Genomic DNA, 22,709 nt, shown 5'->3' on the forward strand with positions numbered 1-22,709 from the left:
TATTATTATTATTATGCCTGGTTTAAGAAGGCATCATGGTAAATTCAATTTTATTTTATTTTATTTTATTTATAAAGCTTTACAGTATACAACATCCCTCTGTTCTTACAGCAGATAAGGATAAACTCCTCACAGCTCATTGTAAGTTTTTGTACAATAAAATCTAGTCTCGCATAGCCAGCTCTATCTCCACACTTCATTTTAGCCCTGTGTAGTAAAAATCTCTATCAGCAAAATATCCCTGGCTGTCAAGAAAAAGTCGTACTCTGAAAATTAAATTTATCTTTAACAATGCAGTAAAGTAGAACTATATGTAGTAGAACGGAAAGTACTCAAAGAATACCTCAAAGGTGATGTTTTTTTCTAACAAAGCTTTATTGTTAGAAAACACAGCAGAACAAAAAACAGCAGTTTAGAATCTACGTCCCTGAGAAAACTGACTGTTCTGTTAGTTACTTAGGCTGAATTGTTGACAGTACCATGTAGTGCATCATCTACAGTTTTTGTCTGTGTCACCACTTAAACCGAAAACAAAAATTACATCAAACTGATGCGATCACAAAATATGAAAACATACAAAATTAGATGACATGTTGCAGACAAAAAAAAGATCCTAGTTGGCAGGATGACACGTGAGCCAACAGCAGTAGAGATAAAAATAAATAAATAAAAACAATATTAATAACCAAACATTTTTAAGATTCATGAACTACCTGTGCAACAAAGACTTTTCAATAACTTTGGGAGATTGTTGAAGAAACGCTGTTGCCAACAGAAATATGAAGGAAAACAATGAAATCAGAGCAACAAAACTTGATGGCATTGCTGAAAATATACTACCTCAACATTTTGTAAACTCCTCTCAATGGGGAACTGTATATATTCAGTACCTATTGTAAAAGTTACACTCAACAGGAGTTTTAGCTCGGCAGTTTCTCCTGTGTATAGTGATCCTCAGATGTTCTTCCCAAGTTTGTAATTTGAGTAAAACTTTTACTTCAATGCTGCAATTATGTGGCTCCTCTCTGTGAGTTCTTGTGTGCTTTAACTGGGAACCACAAGAGTTGAATTGTCTCCAACATATTTCGCATAAACAAGATTATTTGCATGTATGCGATCTCAAACGCAAAGCACCAAAGCATGTTTTCCCGCAGATCGTTTCAAAGGTCCGGCTTCTCACCACTGTGGTCTCTTCTCATGTGGGCTGACAAGTTCCTATTATGTACAAAATCTTTCCCACAGATGCTGCAACAATATGGCCTATTACCTGTGTGAACTCTCATGTGGACTATCAAGTTAAAGCGTCGACCGAAAGCTTTCCCACATGTTTTGCACGCAAACGGCTTCTCTCCTGTGTGAATCCTCAAGTGGGTTGTCAAGTCTATACTACGTCTGAAATCTTTTCCACAGGTGTTGCAACAATACGGCCTCTTCCCTGTGTGGGTTCTTATGTGGTCTGTCAAGTGGCTGCTACATCTGAATTCTTTCCCACATGTTTTGCAAGAATACGGCTTCTCGCCTGTGTGGGTTCTCGTGTGAAATCTTAATGACGTTGCATGGTTGAATCGTTTCCCACAGGTGTTGCAAGAATATGGCCTCTCTCCTGTGTGGATTCTCATGTGGTCTGACAAGTAACTTTTACATCTGAATTCTTTCCCACATGTTTTGCAAGAACTTGGCCTCTCACTTGAATGGACCCTTAAATGACCATTCAATGATGCCTTCTGAGTGAATGTCATCCCACAGTGGTTGCAAGTATGTGGCTTTTCACCTGTGTGGATTCTCACATGTATCTGCAAATCTGACTCATTCTTGAAAGCTTCCCCACATGTGTCACATTTAAAAGACTTTTTACGTGTGCGTGTATGACAGTGAATTGTTGACACAGTGGGGTTAGATACATTGTGAGTGTGACTATTACGTTCACGGTGTTGATTCTGTTGTTTTGGCTTTGCCTTTGTAGTTGATCCTGAGTCCCGATGCTTGCCTCCTTCCTGGTCTTGGCTCTTGGTTTCATGAGAGTTGTGAGACAGGAGCTGGTGGCCACTGTGTGATTCTGGGACCGCAGTGCTTATAACCGGCATTTTTACTGAAGGCTCTTTCTCTGCTGCACTTACAGTGTCATGATGATAGTTTGGTTCTGGTACCACAGAGCTTCTGAGTAGCATTTTTACCGAAGATTCTTCCTCTGCTGCACTTACAGTGTCATTATGATTGTCTGGTTCTGGTACCACAGAGGTTACAACCTGCATTTTCACTGAAGACTCTTCCTCTGCTGCACTTACAGTGTCATTATGGTTGAAGTTCAGAGTCTGATCTTCTTTGACATCTCCTTCCTCATCAGAAAGACTCAACATAAAGGCATCAGTCTCCTGCTTCAGCTCGAACTGCTCTCCCTCCTGACTGCTGCACAGTTCCTCCTCTTCCTCTTTCATCTGTGGAGGCTCTGGCTCCTCTTGGTCCATGCTGGAGCTCCTCTCCTGAATGCCAGGCTGCTGGTCAGTGACAACCTCCTCCTCCTGCTCCTGCTGACAGACATGTTGCTGTGGGAGCTCTGGAGGGACTGAAAACAAAACGAATAGGACACTATTGTCATGGTGAAGATGAAAATGTAGACATGCGAGCTAAGTATTACCAGTAAGTATATCTAAAAACTGTGATTACATATAAGTCGAATTTCTCTGTTTTGTGGCATTAAAATAAACAGGTTTCACACACCTATCCTGAGTAACGTTACTTCCGGTTTCCAAGTCTCATCCAACTGTCTGCGTTGACGGTCGATCTCTTCTTCGTAGTCGACGATAGTTTTTTGAAAAGCACCGAATATTTCTTCAGCTGCAGCAGTTAGTCTCCTGCTAATAAACTCTCTCAGATTCTGAACTGAAGACATTGTTGCTTAATTACAAAGTGATATCACTGCCAACGTAACGACTGAGATATCTTCTTCTGGCCAACACACCCAAGTTGTTAGCGAACGCTACAGACACTCGTTATGTTTACTTCCGCAATCCACCGGATGTCACAATCCTCACTTCCGGCAGTTGGGATTAGTTAGCTTTTCGTTCGTCTCGCTTCATGTCACAGGAAAATTAGTGTTGGTTTTTTTGTTGTTGTTTTTTAATCTCTGAACAAATAAATTTAACTGATATCTTTTCAGGTAATTTCAAAAAAATATTTAAATAAAACAGCAGTAGGAGCGTAAAGACGTGGCACAACTAAGTAAATGTAGAAATTAACAGTGTTAAATACCCATATATTCAAATTGTTAACAAACGTGTCAAATTAATACGTTTAAATGTAATTTTAAGGCATGAAACCTGTTGCAAAATGATGTGTAAATATAATTTTTGTAGCAGTAAGTAGAGGTGGAGCATTTTATTTATTTATTTATTGCTTGGTTCACATACTGATTGATAGTTTATTAAGAGAGCATCATATTTAACACGCTCATTTAAAGTATTTGTAGGTAAAAATAAAGTCTTGCATAGCCAGACCTATGCGCACACTTCATTTTAGCACTCTGGAGTAAAAACCTTAACAGGCAAAGTAACTGTGGTGCCCCAAAAAATTAAATTTGCTTGTAAAAACGCAGTATAGTAGAATTATTTAAAGCATAAAAGGAAAGCAAACAAAAAATAACTCCAAAGTTCTGATTATTTCTTTTATTGTAAGTGTTTTAAGCTTTTCTATTTATGTGGAATACATGCAACCTTGGCCATCTGAGCACTATAAATACAGTACTTGAGTAGCCGACATGTTACATTTTCCACTATAGACATTCTTGTTCAATATGAGACAGCTTCACTGATCACATTTACAAATGCTATCAAATCATTTAACTTAACCTCCAGTCACTGAGTTGCAATATTAAAACATGTCCTGCATGTTATAACTTAACACTGATAAGAACTATTCTCACTATGACAACTTATTATACACTTAATTTAAGTCACACTCTGCTGCAGCCGCGATGAACATAATTTACTTCTCTAACTTAAGACGTCAGGGTGACTGGTTTTCTTAAATAATCACCTTACAAAGCTTTACTTTTAGAATATGCATTAGACAGAAAAACAGCATTCTCTTGCCCACAATCCTTAATATTATAACTTCTTATAATCTAAGCTTATTTAAGCATTAAAAGCACCAAGCAGTACACAATTTACTTTTGCTTTTGTGTCATTACTAAAACCCCAAACAACAAAAATTATATCAAGTAGATGCAATGACAAAATATAACATTTTAATTAAATATGACACGTCCAGACAAAAAGGAAAAGACTCTAGTTGGCAGCGTGACAACATAAGTGACCAAACCAAGGAGATCAGATCAATAAAACTTGATAGGATTGTTGAAAATGTACTACTTCAACATATTGTGACTTTTTGGGGATTGTATGCATTTAATGGCAGAGATGTAGCTATTGCAAAAATGTATTTCATACAGTTAGTGAGCATGACTCATTGGAGGTTTCAGTTCAATGGTTTCTCCTGATCCTCAGGTGTTTTTTTTCCAAGAACATGATTTGGGTAAAAGTTTTCCTTTAAGTGCTACAATTATTTGGCTCTTCACTTCTGAGTTCTCATGCAAAAGCAAATCTACTCGCCTGACTGCAATGCTATATGGTTTGCCGTAGTAGACCCATCAAAGCAGCTTTTCCCACAGGTCTTGCAATGGTCCGACTTCTCACCAGCGTGGGCTCTTTTCATGTGGACTACCATGTCACACTTACGCCTGTAATCTTTTCCACAGGTGCTGCAACAATACGGCTTTGCACCTGTATGGATATTTAAATGCATATTCAATACTGATGACCGACAGAACGTCTTCCCGCAGGTGTTGCAAGAATACGGCTTCTCACCTGTGTGGGTTCTCATGTGGCCTATCAAGCCTGAACTAAGTTTGAAAGCTCTCCCACATATTTTGCACGTAAACGGCGTCTCTCCCGTGTGAATTCTCATGTGGCCTATCAAGTGACTTTTGCGTCCAAAATCTTTTCCACAGGTGTTGCAAGAAAACGGCTTCACACCTGTGTGGATCCTCAAGTGGACATTCAAATTACTAAGAAGTCTGAAATCTTTTCCGCATGTTTTGCAAGAATATGGCTTCTCTCCTGTGTGAGTTCTCATGTGGACTTTCAAGTGACTGCTATATCCGAATTCTTTCCCACATGTCTTGCAAATAAATGGCTTCTCCCCTGTGTGTGTTCTTATATGATTCTTCAATAATGATGGCTGAATGAATTTTTTCCCACAGGTGTTGCAAGAATATGGCTTCTCCCCTGTGTGGGTTATCAGGTGTCTCTTTAAATCTGACCTATACTTAAAAGTTTTCCCACATGTGTCACACTTTAAAGACGTTTTACCTGTGTGAGTATTACACTGAATTGTTGATATAAAAGGGTTAGATACATTGTAAGTTGATCCTGAGTCTCTGTGCTCGTCTCCTTCCTGATGTTGGCTCTCAGCTTCATGAGAGTTGTGAGAGAGGAGCTGGTGGTCACTGTCTGCTTCTGGGACCACAGAGTTTTTAATAACAATGTAGTTTATAAAGTTTTCCTCCACCACATTTTGAGATTCACTGATACTAACGTTGAGAGACTCATTTTCACTGTGGTCACTTTCTTCATAAGGAGGAATCAACATAAAGTCATCAGTCTCCTGCTTCACTTCATGCTGCTCTCCCTCCTGACTGCTGCACAGTTCTTCCTCTTCCTCTTTGATCTCTGGAGGCTCTGGCTCCTCTTGGTCCACACTGGAGTTCCTCTCCTCAATACAGAGCTGCTGGTCAGTGACGACCTCCTTCTTCTTCCAGACATGTTGCTGTGGGAGCTCTGGAGGGACTGAGAACAAGAGAAACAGGACAACTACTGTGATGGTAAATAACCAAATTACCAATTGCCTTAAATGACAGGACAATTTGAGGTATGAAAAGGGGACAGAGAGAGGAGACAACATGCAGCAAAGGGCTGGCAGCTGGAATCAAACCTGCAGCCACTGCACCCAAGGACACTGCCTTTGTACACGGAGCTCCCGCCCTACCTACTGCACTACTTGGCACCCCTTACACATGTAGTCTTGGTAATCTGAGCACATCAGTGTTATCCATAAATACAGTACTTGAGTGGCTGACACGGAGTTACATTTATCCACTGCATACATGTTTGTTCAATGAGGCAGCTCCACTGAAACTACCAGTCTCAAATCAAACGTGAACCTAACCTCCAGGCACTGAGCTGCAATATTAAAACACCTCTTGCATGTTATAACTTCACAGTCTGAAAAGACCATGAAACAAGAACTGAATTGTCTCACGTATTTTGCAAATACAATGCTTGTTGCTTGTATGCGATCCTGTAGGCTCTGTAGGAGACGCATGAAAGTATTTTTTTCTGCAGGTCATGCAAAGGTACAGCTTCTCGCCTATGTGGGCTCCTCTCGTGTGAACGATCAAGACACTATTAGCTCTGAAATCGTTTCCACAGGTGTTGCAAGAATATGGCTTTTGTAACCTGTGTGGATTCTGATATGAGCCTACAACAGTGATGTCCTACAGAATCTTTTTCTGCAGGTGTTACCTGAATGTGGCTTCTAATGGGTGTGTTGTCAGGTGTCTCTTCAAAGCTGACTGACCTTTCCCACACGTGTCACATTTTAAAGACGTCTTACGTTTGGGAGTATTCCAGTGAATCACTGACATAGTATGGTTATATACTGTTACCTTTGTGACACTGATTTTGTTGTTCTGACTCTGCATTTATAGTTGATCCTGAGTCTCCATGCTTACCTTCTTTCTGATCTTGGCTCTCAGCTTCATGAGAGTTGTGAGAGAAGAGCTGGTAGTCAATGTTTGGGTCTGGTGAGACAGCGCTTTTAACACAGATGTAGTTTGGAAGGTTTCCCTCGAACACATTTCTGTCATCGATACTCCAGTTCACAGTCTGATCTTCACTGTGGTCACTTTCCTCATCAGTAGGAGTCAACATAAAGTCATCAGTCTCCTGCTTCACTTCAAGCTGCTCTCCCTCCTGACTGCTGCATAGTTCCTCCTCTTCCTCTTTAATCTCTGGAGGCTCTGGCTCCTCTTGCTCCACACTGGAGTTCCTCTCCTCAACACAGAGCTGCTGCTCAGCGACAACCTCCTCCTCCTGACAGTCATGTTGCTGTGGGAGCTCTGGAGGAACTGAGAACAAAACGAATAGTATACTACTGTGATGGTGAAGAAGAAAATGCAGACATGCGAGCTAATTATTATCAGTATATATACTCAATGGCCACTTAATTAGGTACACCTGTTTAACTGCTTGTTGACACAAATAGCTAACAGGCAATCATGTGGCAGCAACTTGTAGACATGGTCAAGACGACCTGCTGAAGCAAAGTGTACCCAATAAAGTGGCCGAAGAGTGTATGCAAACAATTGGGATTATATATATCAAATTGCTGTATTTTGAGTTGATAAAATAATTACATCTTACACACCTATTCTGAGTAATTTTATTTCAGGTTTCCAAGCTATATCCAACAGTCTGCGCTGACGGTCGATCTCTTCTTCGTACTCGACGATAGTTTTCTCTATAACTCCGAATATTTCTTCAGCAGCAGCAGTTAGTCTCTCGTTGATAAACCCTCTCAAATACTGAACTGAATACATTGTTGCTAAACTATAAAGTAAATGTTACGACCTAAAAACCTTCTCCCAGCTCATTCTGTACATCCACAGAGCTAACGCTGCTAGCGCTTCCTTTGTTTACTTCCGCTGGATGTCACACTGTTGAGTTCCGACACCGGAAGTGAGTTAACCTTTCGTTCCGTTACACTTGATGTTGAACTTTGAACGTCTCGCTTCATTTCACATGGAAATAAAGTTGTTTTCTCAGCACTACTACATCCCTGATGTGTTTTTCAGTTAGTTAAAACACATAACTTCAAATAAAAAAAAAATCAACAGCTGTGAAATGAAAGGACTTAACTTAGACAAGCAAAAGTAGCTGGGACAGTGTTAAATACCCATGCATTCAAATGAACTAACATGTCAAAAAATTGTGTTAAAAATGTGATTTTAAAGTACGAAACATGAATGAAAAATGGTCCTTGTTGACGTGAAACAATTTTATTTTTATGTATTAATTATTTATTTGCCTGGTTTAGACTCAAAAAGCATCATGATTAATAGGCGCATTCTAGGTTTTTGAGTGTAAAAAACATAGCTTCCCATAGCCAGACCTATCTCCACACTTAGTTTTAGTGTTGTGTAATAACAATCTCAAAGTAACCATCTCTGTCAAGTCAATGTCATGCTCTAAAAAGCACATTTGACGGTAAGAATGAAGTAATAAGAACTATATGTAACATGGAAAAAGTAGTCATAGAATACCTTAAAAGTGATTTTTTATTATTATTTTAAGTGTGAAACTTTATTTGTGTGGAATGTACATGCAGTCTTACCCATCTGAGCACAATGTTATCCATGGATATTGTACTTGAGTAGCCTACTTGTAGTTACATTCCTCCACTGCACACATTGTTCAATATGAAGCAGCTCCACTGAAACCACCTAGCAGTATCAAATCCTAGTTAACCTCCAGCTGCTGTGCTGCAATATTAAATCACCTCCTGCGTGTCATCATCTTACAATCTGAAATGAACCCTTTCTTTAACACCATTTTGTCATCCATGCTCCTTGGGGCACGCTTCATTGCATTCATTGTTTGGGCTGATCCACTGACAGCACCATGTAGTTCAACATCTACAATTAGTGTCTCACCACTACAACACTAAACAGAAAAAGTACATCAAGTTCATGCAATTACAAAATACATTATTTGGCATTAAATGACTCAATGCAACCAAAAAATAAAATACTTGTGGGCATGATGACAACATAAATGATCTAACAGCAGTACAGAGGACCCTCACAATCCTCTCATATATCTCATATATATAGTGTATAAAAATTGTTCAGAGTTAGTCAGTTAGTGCACAGGTCTCCACAGGAGTTTCAGCTCCATGGTTGATCCTGTGTGTACGGATCCTCAAGTGCTTTAATGAAGTACTAATGTGAGTACACATTTTCTTTAAGGTGCTGCAATTACGTGTCTCCTCACTTCTGTCAGGTCTTGTGTGTTTTGACAATGACACATACACAGTAAACTGTCTCACATATTTCGCAGAAGCAAAGTCAATTGTCTGTATGCGATCTTGTGTGCTCTGCCAAATGAGGGGCGTCCAAAATATCTTTTCCTGTAGATCTTGCAAAAGTACAGCTTCTCCCTGCCTTTGCCTCTTCTCATGTGGACTAACAATTTGCCGCTATGTCTGAATTTTTTTCCACAGGTGTTGCTTGAAAATGGCTTCTGTCACCTGCATGGGTTCTTATATGAGTCTTCAATTCGATTGTCCGACAGAATCTTTTCCCGCATGTGTCGCAAGAATACGGCTTCTCACCTGTGTGAGTTCTCATGTGGCCTATCAGGTGACTGCTCAGTCTGAAAGCTCTCCCACATGTTTTGCACACAAACGGCTTCTCACCTGTGTGAGTTCTCATGTGACCTATTAAGTGGCCACTAAGTCTGAAAGCTCTCCCACATGTTGTGCATGTAAATGGCTTCTCACCTGTGTGGGTTCTCATGTGGCCTGTCAAGTGACCACTGAGTCTGAAAGCTCTCCCACATGTTTTGCATGTGTACGGCTTCTCTCCTGTGTGAGTTCTGGTGTGGTCTATCAAGTGACTCCTTGATCTGAAATCTTTTCCACACGTTTTGCAAGAGTACGGCCTTTCGTCTGTGTGGATTCTTATGTGAGCGTTCAATACTGATGTCTGAGTGAATTTTTTCCCACAAATGTTGCAAGGATGTGGCTTCTCACCTGTGTGTGTTCTCAGGTGTCTCTTTAAATCAGACCTACATGTGAAAGCTTTCCCACATGTGTCACATTTGAAAGACTTTTTACCTGTGTCAGTATGATAGTGAATTGTTGATATAGTAGGGTTATATAAGTTGTTAATGTGACTATTGCTGCTGTGATTCGATTCTGTTTGCTCTGCATTTCTAGTTGAACCTGAGTCTCCATGCTTGTCTCCTTTCTGATCTTGGCTCTCAGCTTCATGAGAGAGGAGCTGGTGGTCACTGTCTGGTTCTGGGACAACATGACTTTTATCTGAAATGTACTCTAGAGGCATTTCCCCCACCATATTCTGAGTTTCAGTGATACTCCAGTTCACAGTCTGATCTTCACTGTGGGTACTTTCCTCAATTGTAGGAGTCAACATAAAGTCATCAGTCTCCTGCTTCACTTCAAGCTGCTCTCCTTCCTGACTGCTGCACAGTTCCTCCTCTTCCTCTTTAATCTCTGGAGGCTCTGGCTCCTCTTGCTCCACACTGGAGTTCCTCTCCTCAACACAGAGCTGCTGCTCAGCGACAACCTCCTCCTCTTTACAGACATGTAGCTGTGGGAGCTCTGGAGGAAGTGAGAACAAAATAAATAGGATATTATTAAGTTAGTAAAGAAGAAAATGCAGACATGCAAGCTAATTATTAGTATATACACTCAATGGCCACTTAATTAGGTACACCTGTTTAACTGCTTGTGAACACAAGTAGCCTATCAGCCAATCACGTGACAGCAACTCAATGCATTTAGGCATGTAGACATGGTCAAGACGACCTGCTGAAGTTCAAACCGAGCATCAGAATGGGGATGAAATGTGATTTAAGTGACTTTGAACGTGGCATGGTTGTTGGTGCCAGACGGGCTGGTCTGAGTATTTCAGACACTGCTGACCTATTGGGATTTTCATGCACAACTATCTCTAGGGTTCCAGTGAGCGGCGCTTCTCTGGGTGAAAGTGCCTTGTTGATGCCAGAGGTCAGAGGAGAATGGCCAGACTGGTTCAAGATGATAGAAAGGCAACAGTAACTCAAATAACCACTGGTTACAACCAAGGTCTGCAGAAGACCATCTCTGAACCAACAACACGTCCAACATTGAAGCAGATGGGCTACAGCAGCAGAAGACCACACCAGGTGCCACTCCTGTCAGCTAACAACAGGAAACTGAGGCTACAGTTCACACAGGCTCACCAAAACTGGACAATAGAAGATTGGAAAAACGTTGCCTGGTCTGATGAGTCTGGATTTCTGCTGCCACATTCAGATGGTAGGCTCAGAATTTGGTGTGAACAGCTGTGTGATGCTATCATATCAATATGGACCAAAATCTCACAGGAATGTTTCCAGCACCTTGATGCATATATGCCACCAAGAATTAAGGCAGCTCTGAAGGCAAAAGGGGTCCAACACGCTACTATCAAGGTGTACCTAATAAAGTGGCCAGTGAGTGAATATCAACAGCTGTGATTATGTGATATTCAATTTCTCTGTTTTGTGCTATTTAAATAAATAGGGTTTTACATACCTATCCTGTGTAACTTTATTTCAGGTTTCCAAGCTATATCCAACAGTCTGCGCTGACGGTCGATCTCTTCTTCGTACTCGACGATAGTTTTCTCTATAACTCCGAATATTTCTTCAGCAGCAGCAGTTAGTCTCTCGTTGATAAACCCTCTCAAATACTGAACTGAAGACATTGTTGCTAAACTATAACATGAATAATTATCTGTGTTGTGACCTAAGAACCTTCTTCCAGCTAACTCAATCCATCCACAGAGCTAACGCTGCTAGCGCTTCCTTTGTTTACTTCCGCTGGATGTCACACTGTTTGAGTTCCGACACCGGAAGTGAGTTAACCTTTCGTTCCGTTTCACTTGATGTTGTACGTTGAACGTCTCCCTTCTTTTCACATGGAAATAAAGTTATTTTCACAATACTTCTACATTCAATATGTTTTTGAGTCATTTCATAGAAATTACATTAGATAAAAACATATCAGCAGCTGTGAAAGGACTGAACACAGGTAAGCAACAACAGTTTTAAATACCCATGCATTCAAATTAATTGACGTGTCAAATGATTGTGTTAAAAATGTGATTTTATAGTATGAAACGTGAATGCAAAATAGTCCTTGTCAGTGTCATTGAAGCCATAATGTGTACATGGCACTGTGTAGCAGCTTGCTGAGGTGAAACCATCTTATTTATTAGTATTTTTATTTGTTAAGTATATCAATCAATCAATCAATCAATCAATTTTATTGATAAAGCCCAATATCACAAATCCCAATTTGCCTCACAGGGCTTTACAGCATACGACATCCCTCTGTCCTTAGGACCCTCACAGCGGATAAGGAAACCCCCAAAAAAACCCTTTAAAAGGGGAAAAAAACACGGGAGAAACCTCAGGAAGAGCAACTGAGGAGGGATCCCTCTTCCAGGACGGACACACATGCAATAGATGTTGTACAGAACAGATCAACATAATAAATTAACAGTAATCCGTATGACACAATGAGACAGTAAGAGAGAGAGAGAGAGAGAGAGAGAGATGCAGGACAGACGGTAATGACAGTAGCTTACAACATTAATGAAATATTATAATTAATAATAATATATTAATATCTGATAGTATACATGTGTGACAATAATCATATGTGTATAATAACAGTAGAAGTATGACTAATGATAACAGCAGCAGCAGGAGGCATCTGCTGTACATATGAATGTATAGTGTCAAAAGGCATCATGATTAATAGCCGCATTCTAGGTTTTTGAGTGTAAAAACATAGCCTCCCACAGCTAGACCTATTTCCACACTTAGTTGTAGTGTTGTGTAATAACAATCTCAAAGTAACCATCGCTGTCAAGTCAATGTAATGCTCTAAACAGCACATTTGACATTAAAAATGAAGTAATAAGAACTATATATAACAGGAAAAAATAGGCAAAAAATACCTTTAAAGAAAGAAAGAAAGACAAATTATTATTTTAAGTGTGAAACTTTATTAGTGTGGAATGTACATGCAGTCTTACCCATCTGAGCACAATGTTATCCATGAATATTGTACTTGAGTAGCCTACTTGTAGTTACATTCCTCCACTGCACACATTGTTCAATATGAAGCAGCTCCACTGAAACCACCTAGCAGTATCAAATCCTAGTTAACCTCCAGCTGCTGTGCTGCAATATTAAATCACCTCCTGCGTGTCTTCATCTTACAATTTGAAATGAACTTTTTCTTTAACACCATTTTGTCACCCATGCTCCTTGGGGCACGTATCATTGCATTCATTGTTTGGGCTGATCCACTGACAGCACCATGTAGTTCCTGTAGATCGTGCAAAAGGACAGCTTCTCCCTGTTTTGGCCTCCTCTCTTGTGGACTAAAGATTTGCTGTTATGTCTGAATTTTTTCCACAGGTGTTGCATTAATATGGCGTCTGTTACCTGTATGGGTTCTTACATAAGATTTCAATTCTGTTGTCCGACAGCATCTTTTCCTGCGGGTTCTGCAAGAATGTGGCTTCTCATGTGGACATTCAAGTAACTTCTGAGTGTGAAAGCTGCCCCACAGGTTTTACATATAAACGGCTTCTCACCTGTGTGGGTTCTCATGTGGCCTTTTAGGTGGCTACTATGTCTGAAAGCTGCCCCACATGTTTCGCAAGGATACGGCTTCTCACCTGTGTGGTTTCTCATGTGGACAGTCAAGTGACTTTTGAGTGTGAAAGCTGCCCCACAGGTTTTGCATATAAACGGCTTCTCACCTGTGTGGGTTCTCATGTGGCCTATTAGGTGGCCACTATGTCTGAAAGCTGCCCCACATGTTTTGCAAACACACGGCTTCTCACCTGTGTGAGTTCTCATGTGGACAGTCAAGTGACTTCTGAGTGTGAAAGCTGCCCCACATGTTTTGCAAACATACGGCTTCTCACCTGTGTGGATTCTCATGTGGACAGTCAAGTGACTCTTACGTCCAAAATCTTTCCCACACGTTTTGCAACAATATGGCTTCTCTCCTGTGTGTGTTCTGGTGTGGTCCATCAAGCTACCTCTTGTTCTGAAATCTTTTCCACATGTTTTGCAACAATATGGCTTCTCACCTGTGTGTGTTCTTCTATGAGCATTCAATACTGATGTCTGAGTGAATTTTTTCCCACAGATGTTGCAAGAATATGGCTTCTCACCTGTGTGTGTTCTTCTATGAGCATTCAATCCTGATGTCTGAGTGAATTTTTTCCCGCAAATGTTGCAAGAATATGGCTTCTCACCTGTGTGTGCTCTCAGGTGTCTCTGAAAAAGTGACCTACATGTGAAAGCTTTCCACATGTGTCACAATTCAAAGACTTTTACCTGTGTCAGTATTATAGTGAATTGTTGATATAGTAGGGTTATATGAGTTGTTAGTGTGACTGTTGCTGTTGTGATTCGGTTCTGTTTGCTCTGCATTTCTAGTTGAACCTGAGTCTCCATGCTTGTCTCCTTTCTGATCTTGGCTCTCAGCTTCATGAGAGAGGAGCTGGTGGTCACTGTCTGGCTCTGGGACCACATGACTTTTATCTGAAATGTACTCTAGAGGTGTTTCCTCCACCATATTCTGAGTTTCAGTGATACTCCAGTTCACAGTCTGATCTTCACTGTGCTCACTTTCCTCATTAGTAGGAGTCAACATAAAGTCATCAGTCTCCTGCTTCACTTCAAGCTGCTCTCCCTCCTGACTGCTGCACAGTTCCTCCTCTTCCTCTTTAATCTCTGGAGGCTCTGGCTCCTCTTGCTCCACACTGGAGTTCCTCTCCCGAACACAGAGCTGCTGCTCAGCGACAACCTCCTCCTCCTTACAGACATGTTGCTGTGGGAGCTCTGGATGAACTGAGAACAAAATAAATAGGATATTATTCAGTTAGTAAAGAAGAAAATGCAGACATGCAAGCTAATTATTAGTATATACACTCAATGGCCACTTAATTAGGTACACTCATTTAACTGCTTGTTGACACAAATAGCCAACAGGCAATCATGTGGTAGCAACTCAATGCATTTAGGCATGCAGGCGTGGTCAAGACGACCTGCTGAAGTTCAAACCGAGCATCAGAATGGGGATGAAATGTGATTTAAGTGACTTTGAACGTGGCATGGTTGTTGGTGCCAGACGGGCTGGTCTGAGTATTTCAGACACTGCTGATCTATTGGGATTTTCATGCACAACTATCTCTAGGGTTCCAGTGAGCGGCACTTCTCTGGGTGAAAGTGCCTTGTTGATGCCAGAGGTCAGAGGAGAATGGCCAGACTGGTTCAAGATGATAGAAAGGCAACAGTAACTCAAATAACCACTGGTTACAACCAAGGTCTGCAGAAGACCATCTCTGAACCAACAACACGTCCAACATTGAAGCAGATGGGCTACAGCAGCAGAAGACCACACCAGGTGCCACTCCTGTCAGCTAACAACAGGAAACTGAGGCTACAGTTCACACAGGCTCACCAAAACTGGACAATAGCAGATTGGAAAAACGTTGCCTGGTCTGATGAGTCTGGATTTCTGCTGCCACATTCAGATGGTAGGCTCAGAATTTGGTGTGAACAACATGAAAGCATGGATCCATCCTGCCTTGTATCAACGGTTCAGGCTGCTGCTGGTGGTGTAATGGTGTGGGGGAGATTTTCTTGGCACACTTTGGGCCCCTTAGTACCAACTGAGCATGGTTTAAACACCACAGCCTACCTGAGTATTGCTGCTGACCGTGTCCATCCCTTTATGACCACAGTGTACCCATCTTCTGATGGCTACTTCCAGCAGGATAACGCACCATGTCACAAAGCTCAAATCATCTCAAACTGGTTTCTTGAACATGACGATGAGTTCACTGTACTCCAATGGCCTCCACAGTCACCTGATCTCAATCCAATAGAGCACCTTTGGGATGTGGTGGAACGGGAGATTCTCATCATGGATGTGCAGCCGACAAATCTGCAGCAACTGTGTGATGCTATCATGTCAATATGGACCAACATCTCTGAGGAATGTTTCCAGCACCTTGATGCATATATGCCACCAAGAATTAAGGCAGCTCTGAAGGCAAAAGGGGTCCAACACGCTACTATCAAGGTGTACCTAATAAAGTGGCCAGTGAGTGTATATCAACAGCTGCGATTATATGATATTCAATTTCTCTGTTTTGTGCTATTTAAATAAATAGGGTTTTACATACCTATCCTGTGTAACTTTATTTCAGGTTTCCAAGCTATATCCAACAGTCTGCGCTGACGGTCGATCTCTTCTTCGTACTCGACGATAGTTTTCTCTATAACTCCGAATATTTCTTCAGCAGCAGCAGTTAGTCTCTCGTTGAAAAACCCTCTCAAATACTGAACTGAAGACATTGTTGCTAAACTATAAAATGAATAATTATCTGTGTTATGACCTAAAAGCCTTCCCCCAACTCATTCTGTAGATGAACAGAGCTAACGCTGCTCACGCCTCCTTTGTTTAATGTTACTACTACTTCTTCTTCTTCTTCGTCTTCTTCTTCTTCTTCTTCGTCTTCTTCTTCTTCTTCATCCTCTTCTTCGTTTCCGGCAGTATCGACGCTACTTGGCGTATCACTGCCCTCCACTGGACAAAGTCTTTTTATATTCTCACATACAGCTCTGCTTCACGCAGGAACTGTAAGGCAGCTCTTATAATCATCTGATGAGTCTCACCCTGCCCGAGAATAGATTTAACAGAAAATGTCTCAACACCCAGCTCTGACAACTGACAAATAATTCCTTCCTCTAGTCTCCTTTTCCCACAGTTCCTGCCATTCTTTTTCAACACCCTCTCTGATTCTTTCTCTCAGTTCCACTCTTCCCGGAGATATATTTAAATCTATTATTTCTTTCTGCAGGGTTGCCTTTGCTATAGAATCTGCAATTTCATTTCCCTCAACTCCAGCATGTCCAGGAACCCAGCAAAACTTGACTTCACACTCAGTCTTTCCAACTCGAAACAGAACAGACAATGTTTCTTTAACAAGAATCTGTGAAGATTTTCAAGTAATATTCCATAACGCTGTTAAGATATTGATCTATTTGTGGAGCTATCACAGTGTTATCTTTTTCATGCAAAAAAGTGAGATCAGCATCCGGTTCCTGCATTACCCAGTGAGGTACAGGTAACCAGCCTGCGTGTGTTGCTATGCTGTCCTGCTCCATTCCTAGTTTCGTGACCCATTGATGCACACTGTCAGTAAATGATCTGTACTTGACCCTTCCACCAGAATCCCCTGGCTCTTGCAAGAGACACCTAGCTGGGAGTACCTGATCAGATCCTCTTAATTCTACCCAGCAGCCCCAACTTACTACGTCTTAAACATAAGGGCATTTCACCCACTTCTATGAGCAGTGCAGGCACTGGTGAGGTTTTAAATGCCCCACAGCAGAGTCTCAGTGACTTGGCTTGCAAAATGTCCAACTTCCCCAGCAGTGACTTAGCAGCAGATCCATATACATAACAACCGTAATCTATTATAGACCTTATCACTGCTTGATATATTAAATGCATAGTCTCTCTCTCTGCACCCCAATCACATCCAGCCAGACTTTTCATTACATTTATCACTTTTTCACATTTTGCCTGTGTTTTTGCAACATGAACAGCCCATGTCAGTCGTTCATCAAACCATAAACCCAGAAATTTAACTTTGACTCTCTCTAGCGAGGATCCATACATTTTCAATCCCAACTTGTATCTTTCGTTTGAATCCAAAAATCATAAATTTTGTCTTCATGGCTGAGATTTTAAATCCCCACTTATCTGCCTATTCCTCTACAGAAACTAATGCCCTTTGAACTTGCTTTAAAGTGTACTCTACATTTCTCCCTCTTCTCCATATGGCCCCATCATCTGCAAATAAAGACTGCCCAAACCCTCTTCCAATGTTCCTGAAAATATCATTTATCATTCTATGAAAAAGAACGGGACTAATTACACTGCCTTGTGGTGTGCCATTTTCAATTTCTACAATTTTGGACCTTGTCCCACTCACTTGTACTGTTCTTTTCATCAGAAAGTTTTTAATCCAATTAAACATTCTACCTCTTACTCCTAAATCATAAAGTTTAATCATTAGTCCCTCCTTGCACAATTAATCATACGCTCTTTCAATGTCTAAAAATACACTTACCACTATTTCTTTATTCTCAAATGCCTTTTTAATATCTTGCTCTAAGACTGCAACAGACTCCATTGTTGACCTTTGAACATTAACAAAAAGTCCCTTGCTTTCTATAAAGTAAACCAACCTATTAGTAATCATCCGTTCCATGATTTTACAGAGCACTGATGTTAATGCTATTGGACGGTATGAACTGGGATCACACGAGTCTTTGCCAGGTTTCAAGATAGGAACTATGACTGCATGTTTCCATTCCACAGGCAGACAGCCCTCCTCCCACACTGAGTTAAACAAAGCTAACAACTCCTCAAGACCAAATTCATCTAAATGTTTAAATAATCCATAGGATAACCCATCCCTCCCAGGAGTAGTGTTTGCTCCAGAACATATAGCATCCTGCAACTCTGTCATATTAAAAAACAGGTTAATTGGATTTACATTATCTGAATTCCCAGCCAACTTCCACTGATTTATTAATATTACTTCAGTCCTCTTCCTACTTCTTTCAACTCCCAGATTCCCAGAACTATGTACTGCTTGAAAAACATCAACAAGCATGTCAGCTTTTCCTTTATTTGATATAGCCTCCACTTCCCCATTTTGCAAAACTGGAATATGCTTCCTTTTATAAAGACCTGACATTCTGTGTACAGCTGACCTTTGTTTACTTCCTGGATGTCACACTGTTTGAGTTCCAACACCGAAAGTGAGTTAACCTTTCGTTCTGTTTCACTTGATGTTGTACGTTGAACGTCTCGCTTCATTTCACATGGAAATAAAGTTACTGTCTCAATACTTCTACATTCAGTATGTGTTTTTGAGTCATTTCATAGAATTACATTAGATAAAAACATATCAGCAGCTGTGAAAGGACTGAACACAGGTAAGCAACAAGTTTTAAATACACATGCATTCAAATTAATTGACGTGTCAAATGATTGTGTTAAAAATGTGATTTTATAGTATGAAACGTGAATGCAAAATAGTCCTTGTCAGTGTTACTGAGGCCATAATGTGTACATGGCACTGTGTAGCAGCTTGTTGACGTGAAACAATTTTATTTGTTGTTATTTTTATTTGTTAAGTAGACATATGAATGTATAGTGTCAAAAGGCATCATGATTAATAGGCGCATTCTAGGTTTTGAGTGTAAAAACATAGCCTCCCATAGCTAGACCTATTTCCACACTTAGTTGTAGTGTTGTGTAATAACAATCTCAAAGTAACCATCGCTGTCAAGTCAATGTAATGCTCTAAACAGCACATTTGACAGTAAAAATGAAGTAATAAGAACTATATATGACAGGAAAAATAGGTAAAGAATACCTTTAAAGAAAGAAAGAAAGACAAATTATTATTATTTTAAGTGTGACATTTTATTTTGTGGAATGTACATGCAGTCTTACCCATCTGAGCACAATGTTATCCATGAATATTGTACTTGAGTAGCCTACTTGTAGTTACATTCCTCCACTGCACACATTGTTCAATATGAAGCAGCTCCACTGAAACCACCTAGCAGTATCAAATCCTAGTTAACCTCCAGCTGCTGGGCTGCAATATTAAATCACCTCCTGCGTGTCATCATCTTACAATTTGAAATGAACTTTTTCTTTAACACCATTTTGTCACCCATGCTCCTTGGGGCACGTATCATTGCATTCATTGTTTGGGCTGATCCACTGACAGCACCATGTAGTTCCTGTAGATCGTGCAAAAGGACAGCCTCTCCCTGTTTGGCCTCCTCTCGTGTGGACTAAAGATTTGCTGTTATGTCTGAATTTTTTCCACAGGTGTTGCATTAATATGGCGTCTGTCACCTGTATGGGTTCTTACAGGAGATTTCAATTCTGTTGTCCAACAGCTTCTTTTCCCGCGGGTGCTGCAAGAATGTGGCTTCTCACCTGTGTGGATTCTCATGTGGACATTCAAGTCAGTCTTACGTCCAAAATCTTTCCCACATGTCTTGCAAGAGTACGGCCTCTCTCCTGTGTGAATTCTGGTGTGCTCTATAAAGTTACCTCTTGTTCTGAAATCTTTTCCACACGTTTGCAACAGTACGGCTTTTCACCTGTGTGTGTTCTTCTATGATTGTTCAATACTGATTTCTGATTGAATTTTTTCCCACAGATGTTGCAAGAATATGGCTTCTCTCCTGTGTGAGTTCTCATGTGGACAGTCAAGGGACTGCTAAATGCAAATTCTTTCCCACATGTCTTGCAAATAAATGGCTTCTCACCTGTGTGTGTTCTTCTATGAGCATTCAATCCTGATGTCTGAGTGAATTTTTTCCCGCAAATGTTGCAAGAATATGGCTTCTCACCTGTGTGTGCTCTCAGGTGTCTCTGAAAAAGTGACCTACATGTGAAAGCTTTCCCACATGTGTCACAATTCAAAGACTTTTTACCTGTGTCAGTATTATAGTGAATTGTTGATATAGTAGGGTTATATGAGTTGTTAGTGTGACTGTTGCTGTTGTGATTCGGTTCTGTTTGCTCTGCATTTCTAGTTGAACCTGAGTCTCCATGCTTGTCTCCTTTCTGATCTTGGCTCTCAGCTTCATGAGAGAGGAGCTGGTGGTCACTGTCTGGCTCTGGGACAACATGACTTTTATCTGAAATGTACCGTAGAGGCATTTCCTTCACCATATTCTGAGTTTCACTGATTCTCAAGTTCACAGTCTGATCTTCACTGTGGTCACTTTCCTCATTAGTAGGAGTCAACATAAAGTCATCAGTCTCCTGCTTCACTTCAAGCTGCTCTCCTCCTGACTGCTGCACAGTTCCTCCTCTTCCTCTTTAATCTCTGGAGGCTTTGGCTCCTCTTGCTCCACACTGGAGTTCCTCTCCTGAACACAGAGCTGCTGCTCAGCGACAACCTCCTCCTCCTTACAGACATGTTGCTGTGGGAGCTCTGGAGGAACTGAGAACAAAACGAATAGGATATTATTAAGTTAATAAAGAAGAAAATGCAGACATACAAGCTAATTATTAGTATATACACTCAATGGCCACTTAATTAGGTACACCTGTTTAACTGCTCGTTGAAACAAACAGCTAACAGGCAATCATGTGGCAGCAACTCAATGCATTTAGGCATGCAGGCGTGGTCAAGACGATCTGCTGAAGTTCAAACCGAGCATCAGAATGGGGATGAAATGTGATTTAAGTGACTTTGAACGTGGCATGGTTGTTGGTGCCAGACGGGCTGGTCTGAGTATTTCAGACACTGCTGATCTATTGGGATTTTCATGCACAACCATCTCTAGGGTTCCAGTGAGCGGCACTTCTCTGGGTGAAAGTGCCTTGTTGATGCCAGAGGTCAGAGGAGAATGGCCAGACTGGTTCAAGATGATAGAAAGGCAACAGTAACTCAAATAACCACTGGTTACAACCAAGGTCTGCAGAAGACCATCTCTGAACCAACAACACGTCCAACATTGAAGCAGATGGGCTACAGCAGCAGAAGACCACACCAGGTGCCACTCCTGTCAGCTAACAACAGGAAACTGAGGCTACAGTTCACACAGGCTCACCAAAACTGGACAATAGCAGATTGGAAAAACGTTGCCTGGTCTGATGAGTCTGGATTTCTGCTGCCACATTCAGATGGTAGGCTCAGAATTTGGTGTGAACAACATGAAAGCATGGATCCATCCTGCCTTGTATCAACGGTTCAGGCTGCTGCTGGTGGTGTAATGGTGTGGGGGAGATTTTCTTGGCACACTTTGGGCCCCTTAGTACCAACTGAGCATGGTTTAAACACCACAGCCTACCTGAGTATTGCTGCTGACCGTGTCCATCCCTTTATGACCACAGTGTACCCATCTTCTGATGGCTACTTCCAGCAGGATAACGCACCATGTCACAAAGCTCAAATCATCTCAAACTGGTTTCTTGAACATGACGATGAGTTCACTGTACTCCAATGGCCTCCACAGTCACAAGTCACCTTTGGGATGTAGTGGAACGGAAGATTCACATCATGGATGTGCAGCCCACAAATCTGCAGCAACTGTGTGATGCTATCATGTCAATATGGACCAACATCTCTGAGGAATGTTTCCAGCACCTTGATGCATATATGCCACCAAGAATTAAGGCAGCTCTGAAGGCAAAAGGGGTCCAACACGCTACTATCAAGGTGTACCTAATAAAGTGGCCAGTGAGTGTATATCAACAGCTGCGATTATATGATATTCAATTTCTCTGTTTTGTGCTATTTAAATAAATAGGGTTTTACATACCTATCCTGTGTAACTTTATTTCAGGTTTCCAAGCTATATCCAACAGTCTGCGCTGACGGTCGATCTCTTCTTCGTACTCGACGATAGTTTTCTCGAAAACTCCGAATATTTCTTCAGCAGCAGCAGTTAGTCTCTCGTTGAAAAACCCTCTCAAATACTGAACTGAAGACATTGTTGCTAAACTATAAAATGAATAATTATCTGTGTTATGACCTAAAAGCCTTCCCCCAACTCATTCTGTAGATGAACAGAGCTAACGCTGCTCACGCCTCCTTTGTTTAATGTTACTACTACTTCTTCTTCTTCTTCGTCTTCTTCTTCTTCTTCTTCTTCTTCTTCTTCTTCCTCTTCTTCGTTTCCGGCAGCTTCGACGCTACTTGGAGTATCACTGCCCTCCACTGGACAAAGTCTTTT

The 22,709-nt window shown here is 41.0% G+C and overlaps 3 protein-coding genes across 3 annotated transcripts; all 3 read right to left on the bottom strand.

The window, feature by feature from the left end:
- Nucleotides 1-110: 110 nt before the first annotated feature.
- LOC125878633 (zinc finger protein 260-like) lies at nucleotides 111-2,999 on the bottom strand. The gene is made up of 2 exons (XM_049559957.1): nucleotides 2,719-2,999; nucleotides 111-2,563 (listed from the first exon to the last, which is right to left on the bottom strand). Exons 1-2 carry the CDS (start codon nucleotides 2,888-2,890, stop codon nucleotides 1,161-1,163), a joined length of 1,575 nt encoding a protein of 524 aa, XP_049415914.1. The 5' UTR covers nucleotides 2,891-2,999; the 3' UTR covers nucleotides 111-1,160.
- Nucleotides 3,000-3,332: 333 nt separating this feature from the next.
- LOC125878556 (zinc finger protein 616-like) lies at nucleotides 3,333-22,613 on the bottom strand. Its single transcript, XM_049559828.1, has 6 exons — nucleotides 22,296-22,613; nucleotides 14,247-14,762; nucleotides 9,304-9,951; nucleotides 7,483-7,674; nucleotides 6,788-7,183; nucleotides 3,333-5,843 (listed from the first exon to the last, which is right to left on the bottom strand). Exons 1-6 carry the CDS (start codon nucleotides 22,465-22,467, stop codon nucleotides 4,600-4,602), a joined length of 3,168 nt encoding a protein of 1,055 aa, XP_049415785.1. The 5' UTR covers nucleotides 22,468-22,613; the 3' UTR covers nucleotides 3,333-4,599.
- LOC125906350 (zinc finger protein 239-like) lies at nucleotides 12,873-14,222 on the bottom strand. Its single transcript, XM_049604964.1, has one exon. The coding sequence runs from the start codon at nucleotides 14,220-14,222 to the stop codon at nucleotides 13,365-13,367; it is 858 nt and encodes a 285-aa protein (XP_049460921.1). The 3' UTR covers nucleotides 12,873-13,364.
- Nucleotides 22,614-22,709: the final 96 nt, after the last annotated feature.

Source organism: Epinephelus fuscoguttatus, linkage group LG18 (assembly GCF_011397635.1).
Source record: "Epinephelus fuscoguttatus linkage group LG18, E.fuscoguttatus.final_Chr_v1".
Taxonomy (NCBI): domain Eukaryota; kingdom Metazoa; phylum Chordata; class Actinopteri; order Perciformes; family Serranidae; genus Epinephelus; species Epinephelus fuscoguttatus.